At 42.5% G+C, this 7697-nt stretch overlaps 1 protein-coding gene across 2 annotated transcripts in view; it reads right to left on the bottom strand.

The window, feature by feature from the left end:
- Positions 1-176: 176 nt before the first annotated feature.
- CHN1 (chimerin 1) overlaps positions 177-7697 on the bottom strand; it is a 96507-nt gene continuing 88986 nt past the window's right edge. For both annotated transcript variants that reach the window (XM_040562021.1, XM_040562023.1), the window contains 5 exons: positions 7068-7241; positions 6283-6360; positions 4973-5110; positions 3871-3976; positions 177-1104 (listed from right to left, as the gene is read on the bottom strand). In XM_040562021.1, the coding sequence (XP_040417955.1) occupies positions 933-1104; positions 3871-3976; positions 4973-5110; positions 6283-6360; positions 7068-7241 (668 nt within the window). In that variant the 3' untranslated portion in view covers positions 177-932. The remainder of the gene's footprint in view (positions 1105-3870; positions 3977-4972; positions 5111-6282; positions 6361-7067; positions 7242-7697) is intronic.

The following is a 7697-nucleotide window of genomic DNA, read 5'->3' as shown; positions in this document are numbered from 1 at the left end:
TAACAAAGCATCAGGCTCTGAAGTATTTAGACCAGAGCGGTCTTGACAGAAATTGTAAAGACCTAACTTGTTTCTTTTAATTCAGAGGCTGTTCAGTGTGAAAGTTATCAATGTGAACAGTGAAACAAACAGTATTTTTGAAACATGTTCATTAAGTAAAAATAAATAGCTTGGTGTTAGAGTTCTAAAAGCAAAATTTAATAAATTAATATATGCATGCCAGATAAAAATACAAAATTACAATTGAAATAGCAATCATAATAAAGGAACACTGCTCAGCATTGCAGATTTCACTGCAACCACCATAAACATCATGGAGAATTACTTAAAGTAACATTTAAAGTACATGTTTTGTTTCTGTTAAAAACAAATTACTATATGATGAAAAAACTGAAAGAAACCCAAGAACAAATCAGCCAAAAAAGTGGCAGAGAATGATATGAAGTGTCAATAAACTGCCAGAGGCTCAATTTCACATAAGTCGGCCTTCTTTTTAGTATCAGAAACCAATTACATAGAACATAAAAGCAAATTCACAACAGGTTTACACTGAGAAACATGCTGAATTACAACCACAAACTATCCAGAACAAAGATGCTGCACCAGATCAGTTGTTTTCTTCATGGAATGATTCTCACCAGAGCAGGGAGAACAGGGAGCAAATCATGCAATAGCTGTAGGCTTCTTGTTTTTTATTTTCACATGATAAACACCCAGGATTACTAGTACTGGAAAGTATGTGTTAACCTTTTTCAACATCAGCTGAATGGCACTACAGAAATGACAAAGAGTTCCTTCATTTTTATCCTGAATACATCGAAAGCTCTAGCAAATATGCAATTCAGCGACAAGAGCCATTAAATTACTTTAAAATATTCCTTCATCCATAGAACACTGTTGCTTCCTTTTTTATTACAAAACCCCCAAAATATTCAAAATAAAATGTCTTCATTTTTTATAAGCATCTCCACCACAAGTCTCTGATAACGGATGTCATTCAATGCAGCCATCGCATCCAGTTCTGGCGCTCTCATAAGAGTTGGTCCAAAAACTATGCCCAGGTTCTCTGCACTCATGAGATTTTCCTTTTCATGAAGTGTTACTCTGTAAGAAAGGACAGAAAAGTGTTTTTCACTGACTGAAAGACGCCTTCCGTGCCAAATAGTACCTGCATAGGCTTGAAAAAAAAAATGGGGAGGAGAAGCTGCAAACATCTTTCTGCTTTTCTCCCAGACTTGCAGATATATGTTGAGTCAGATGTCTCTGTCCTACCAGGCACACAGACCACGTTTACCTCCACAAGGGTTACAGTGTACTGAGTGAGGGGGCTGATGACTGCTTTCAGTTGAACTGGGACCATTTTGCTTTTGCTCTTTAATCTGCAGCACTTGGAGGCTGCTCCCCTGGGAAGCAGGCTGTGCTCCTGGAGAGCCTGTCAAAGCTGCTACGTGAGCAGCTGAGCTCACCAGAGATGCATGATGTGACTCCACGCCACGTGGTCACACTGCTGCTCCCTCATGCGTGCAACTGCAATGCAGGCGAGGCATGCGTGAAGTGACTGCCTTTACGCATTACACGCTAACTGTGCTAAGTTGGCCTGAATGCACCTCATTCCCCTCCAGTACAAATTACGTCCTGTGGCTTGTACTAAAAAATGAAATCATCACTTTGGGGTGGCTTTGAAACCATGAGGATCTCACTAGAAGCTCATTTTCACAGCATCTGCAGCATGCTATGAAGTCTGTGCTCTGACAGGCCTACTCCCACCCCCCCACCTCTTCTTCTGTGGGCCCTAACATCTGCCAAGCAGCTGAGCCCCAGCCCATGGCGGGCTCCTGCTGCCCGCTCTCCATCTGCAGAAGAGGAGGGATGGAGGGAGGCCACGTTTTGCTGCTCCACAGGAACCTGACCTCATCAAAGCCGTGGGCTGAGGCCCTGCTTCTGGGCACATGTGGAGGCTGCCTCCAGAAACTAACTCCTGGCCAAGAACCATACCCACAGGAGAGGCATTCTCTGCCGGGGCTACTGCAGAAACACGTCTGCTCAGCCAGTGCCAGCAGTGTCACTGCTGGACAGCTAGGATGGTCTCTGGGGTCAAAGGATGGTATTTCTTAGTACAGCACCTTGTGCTCCTCTGTGCTGCTCTGCCTCAGCATGGGCAGCATCAGCACCACGAGGGGCGCGGGAGGAGAACGGCCTGACCCCGAGTGGCCCATTACTGCTGTCCGCTGCAGTGGGTGCGGGAGAGAAAAGCCTGTCCCAGAGCCGAAGCTCCTGCCTTGATCCATCCTGGTGAGAATTGCCTCAATTGAGGAAACAAATTTGTATTATGCAAAAGTTTAAATATACACTATTGTTTTATACAAAATGAATCTCCGTAAGGATTCCCAGAAACAACTATGCATCCAGGGGCAGTAATTGAAAGCTTGGTTATATTATTTCTCTTTTCACTGCTCTGGCATCTCTTTTGTAGCATGAACAAATCCTTTGGTATGTGTGTATATATATATATATATATATATATATATATGAAGACAAGCTTTTTCTCCCCTTTTTATCTTCTGCTTTAATTTTTATTTTAAAACAAGTGGGATTGATGTTTCTAAACTTCTGTGTCTTCAACTAGTAGTTATCTCAGGTAACGGAGCTGTGTCTGATTACCTGAATTCAGTAGCAAGACAACAGCTTTTCCAGCACCACAGCCTGTTTTAACAAACACACTAAGGGGAAGTTTAAAAATGAGTGAATTTTGTCACCCTTCTACCTTATTGTTCACCTATACCACAAATATGATGTGCCAAAGCAACTTGCTAACTGGAACAGCAATTGCAACTCTTGAACAGGGTAAGGAAAAATTAACTTCATACTTGACAAGCAGTAAGCAGCGTTTTTTTTTTTTATTTCTCCCTAAGTCTTTCATCCCTCTGTCTGTTCTAAAAGATACATTTGAAATGTCACTGAAATAAATGGACAAATTAGGCAGAAACCCTGTAGCTGAATTTTGCCTGAGGTATTCAGCAGAGTCAACGTATTCCTACTTGTACAAGATCTATAAAAGGAAAAAAAAAGAGCTTAAAATCAAGTCTTTTTCTAAAGAAAGGGAGTAATTCTTATATATTGCCAATAAGTTTGAGTTATTTCAGAAGATGAAATTGATACCCTAACATGTCATATTGATTTTTTCCCCCTACTTTCCTGAAATAAATAGGACCTTTGCTGTTGCACTGGATATTCATCCGTCAATCTCCATCTAGCAATTTTTAAACCTACTGACCAGTTTCAATCACATCTGAGGGTGGTGGAGAAACCACACACAGAACTGAAGTTCCTAGTTTTGAGAGTGGCATCTGGCATGGGGGTATCCATGCTGGCAAGCCCCACTGCACCTGGGGCTAGATGGCCCTCTGTGCCCAATATCCACCATCTTTTTTAGGGTATCAGGGATGATCAGGTTAGATGAGACAGCAGAAAAAGCCACCAATCCATAGGCATTAAACTGTATTATTTCCCTGCCCGGGGAGTAACTTATTACTCCCAGCAAGACTATTTTTTTCTTTTACCATAAACATTCACTGTAACTTTAAACATAGTGCAAATTTGTTAGGCAGGTGACTTTTGTGCTTCGAAACTGTGGGCTTTTTTGACTTATGTCCTTCAGATACTTTGTGAATGCTTAAAGTTGGGTAAAAAACAATGTTTGGGTATTTACCACTGTGCGGTCTATCATTCCCCACCACAGCCAGACTCCAGGAGCAACTCTTAATTTGCTTTGCAGGATTTGGTGGGCCTTGCCCAGACTCTTCTGAAGGTCCTAACATGAACTTTCCTAAAAACAAGTTTGGCTTAGTTCTTTCCAGACAGTCCACCTACCTCTTCAAATGTGCCATGAGATACCTTAATGTTTCACAGTGTGCAGGCGGCAGCAGTTTCAGCGCCTCATGGAGAATTTCCAGCTGTTCATCCGGATCGGTGGTTTCTGAAACACAGATGTTCACGGTCACCACATGGACAGCCCACAGTCACGCATGGAAGGACAAGAATGGTGGCCTGCAGTGGAAAGCAGGACCTCACAGCTGTTGGATTACGTATTTAAAGAACCTATCCAAACCTCTTTGTGGAGGATTTGCCTATCCAAAGGTGCTTAGAGCACGGTCAGGACGTGATTGGTTTTAGACAAAGAAAACTGCCTAAAAATTACACTCCAAAGGATTCCCAGCAACCTACTAAAAAAAATTCCCCTAGCAGCCCCTGCTGACTGGACTAGTTTTGCACAAACAATCTACAGGTGCAGCCCTGGAACAGCAAAAGGTACTGGGAACTTTGCCATCAGTTTCCTTGGTGGTGTCCACACTGCTTGAAAAGAGCCTTCTCCAGAGCAGTGCCAAGCCCAGCATCTGGCCCTTCTTTTCTCTACCCATGGCCACCCCAGACCTCTCCAGGCGTGCATGGTGTGCCTGTCAAGTCGCAGAGCTGCTCCAGGCAGCCAGGATGCCTGGCAGAAATGTTCCAGCTGGGCTTACTGCCATGCCTGCAGAGGCCAGCCCTGACAGTGGCCTTAGGATGGGCACTTATCAGCTTGTAAAAACACTCAAAACAGACATCTCTAGAAACAAGTGGCTTATCTTATTTCTAAACATTTTCATAAATCACCTTTCTAGCAAGACAAAAGCAAAGACTTTAAATGTCACTATCCAGTATTAGGGATTCACACAATACAGGCGAAACAATCCAATCCATAAATGTGAGGAAAAGGAAGTGTTCCTGGCGACAAAGGGGAAGAAAAATGTACCCACAATTGTGTGGTACCATGTGATTTTGTTGTAACGTGCAGCACATGTTTATTCCTTGATCCTTACTAAATAGAACATGCAGCAGAAGAGTTGCTGGGACAGAATATGTCAATAGGCAAGTCATGCACGAAAAGAAGAAAAGGATGAGAATGAAGAACAGGAGGAAAATGCGTTATACATACTTGCAGACTCTATAAACTTTGGGTAGGCATCATACGTGATGAGTGGAATTGGCAAATCCCTGAAGTACAGTTTAAGTGCACCAGTGATAATATTGATATCTTCATACATATTCACAGAAATATCAGCTTTCTCCCCATCTGTGTGGAGAAGGCATTGACATTAAAGCCTTGGAAATGTAAACAGATGTAAAATAGTATTCAAAACAAAAATAATACCCTGCTTAAGCAAACATTATTAAACTAGACACGACTATACATTTTGGATTTATAAGCAAAACAGTGCATTACTGGGCTGTGAAGTTCATCATTTCACAGTTAAAACCTCAAGCCTTTTACACAGAAACTTATCCTTTCTTCATTTCAAATGACTATAGAAAATGAAGCGTTCGGTTTTTCTAGGAAAAAAACTGCTTGCCTCCTCTAGCAGTATCTATGTTGTAGAAACGTGTGGAAGCTTAGCTATTTCTGTACACACTGCATTGCCAAACAAGACATTTGTCAGCACTGCATGACAAATTAGGGAAAGTCTGAGAAAAAAAAAAAAGGTAAAGGAAACCAACTTTGTCCACAGTCTCTCTGTTTTATAAGAAAAACATGTGTTCACCATTTAGCTACAGCGTACTACCTACTCCTGACCGCAGTGGACATGGATTCAAAACTTGGCTTCTCCAGCACATCTCCACCCTGCTAAGGCTGTAGAGGAGGCAGATGTTGTGTGAATAGGTCCAGTTCTCTGCTGAAACAGGAGAGAGAGTTTCCAGAATGGATTTTGGCCTTGATTTCTACTGGGACAGGGGGACTGCAGCTGGAAAGCCTTTAATTTTCCTACTGCCTTTTTGCCAGAGAGAAGAGTCTGTTCTCACTGACTTCCTTTAGACTGTAATAATTCAAACTTTGCGTGATTGTATTTATCTTATTATTTTGGAGCTTTCATCCAGAAAGATGAATTTAAATTGCACAGTCCTCTTAAGGCACTTCACTGCTTGCCCTATCCTTCCCCCACCCCCCCGAGTGCAGTTTTACTTGCAAACCAGGGCAGTAGTTCAGAAAGCTTTACCCTTTCCTATGTACATCATCACTGAAGCACAGACACTGCTGGAAGGAGAAGAGCAGATTTTGGTAATAAAGGCCAAAGAAAAGCTGATGTGCTTTTCTGACGGGGGAGACTCCCCCACTCTTCTGCCAGAACAGCCCCCAGACTCCTTCAGACCGCCTGCGCGGTGGAGCATGAGACAGGCAGGGGCTGTGCAGAAAAACCGTGTCTATTTAACACAGCAGCACGAGGGTACAGCATGCAGGAAAGAACGTACCTCTGTCAAATGCCATTTTGACATCTTCAATAAGATCACTAAATCCTGAGACTCTGTACAGTCCCTCAGAATTAAGACCTGCAATGAACATTTTAACAAGATTAAAATCAGTGTTAATTTTAGTTTCCTTCTACCCAGTTCTTTTTTTTTTTCTAGGTTCTTCATTTAAGGGAGAAAAAGCAGACCGGTTTTAAAAGCCTTATCAGGCTTTCCTTTCAGAATGAAATCTCACCCTGGCCTTTTAACCCTGACCCTTGCATTAGCTGCCTTGTTTAATCAGCACTAAATTATGTTTATGCAAACGATTTCAGAGCTGAAGAAACATATTAAGCCAATTACAACGGATTTAAAAATAACTGAGATTAGCATGTGAGATGTTCAGTCATCATTTCAGAATGAAAACAAATATTCTAATTCTAGAAAAGGATATTCTGTGTGCTAGGGGATCTAGCAAGAGGAAACGTCAATACTAACTGGCTTTGCTTTAGCACATTCACTTGATTTTTTAATAAAAATATTACTGGAAAGATAGGTGCCAAGATGTGACTATAAAGCAGTAATTGTTCATTAAGCAATTTCTAGCAGAATCTATAAAAATTATAAATGGGTACGAACCATGAAATAATACGAAGTATAATATTAACAGTGCAGGGTAATTGGCAGTCATAAAATGTCTTGTGCAAACCTGTTTTGAGCAATCATACACTCAGCAGAAACCCAGATGACCCAGATCAATCTAAACGGATTATCAGTAAAGAAATGAGAGCCCATTAACTACGCCTTACCTCGGGATTCAATTTCCCTAATGCACATGTCTACTACCATCGGTCTCTTTGTGAAGTGTGCTTTTACTAGCGTGGTAAGGTCACAGCTGTACACTTTCTTGACATGCTTCAGGTCTGGCTTGCAGTCATTTGGGACCATCTTGGAACACTGCTTGTGCACATTTAAACCACAATCTGAGAGAAAAATGAAAGGACGATTAGGCTGGTATTTGGTGAAGATGTATCCCGAGGTCACCACTGCTGAGTGCACGCAGATCCTGACCTCATCCTGCAACTACTACTTCTGCAGAGACCTCTTAACGACCAAACGCACGAGGCTGGGACAGACTTAAAGCAACGTATTTTCTACCCAAGACATTCCTTCCATGCCTCAAAGATCCAACACGAACTGATAAACTTTCCCCGGGGCTTACTGAATCAAGGTGTACGAGCCAGTTGTGTTCCCCACCAGTATTTGTGTTGCTACCATGACCTAAACTTTCCTTCCAGGTTGTTGCGGATTTCCAGGTGCGACAGCCCAAGCACAGCATTGCTGGTGACAGGGCCCCTTCCCCAGCATGGGGAGCAGACATGCAGCCGCAGAGTCCCCACGCTGCCAGGGGCACTTCACGAGGACTGCTCTAGGGCTGC

The sequence above is a fragment of the Cygnus olor genome, chromosome 6 (assembly GCF_009769625.2).
Source record: "Cygnus olor isolate bCygOlo1 chromosome 6, bCygOlo1.pri.v2, whole genome shotgun sequence".
Classification (NCBI taxonomy): domain Eukaryota; kingdom Metazoa; phylum Chordata; class Aves; order Anseriformes; family Anatidae; genus Cygnus; species Cygnus olor.
Note: the sequence above shows the minus strand (reverse complement) of the source record. Positions and strands in the feature narration are given on the sequence as shown.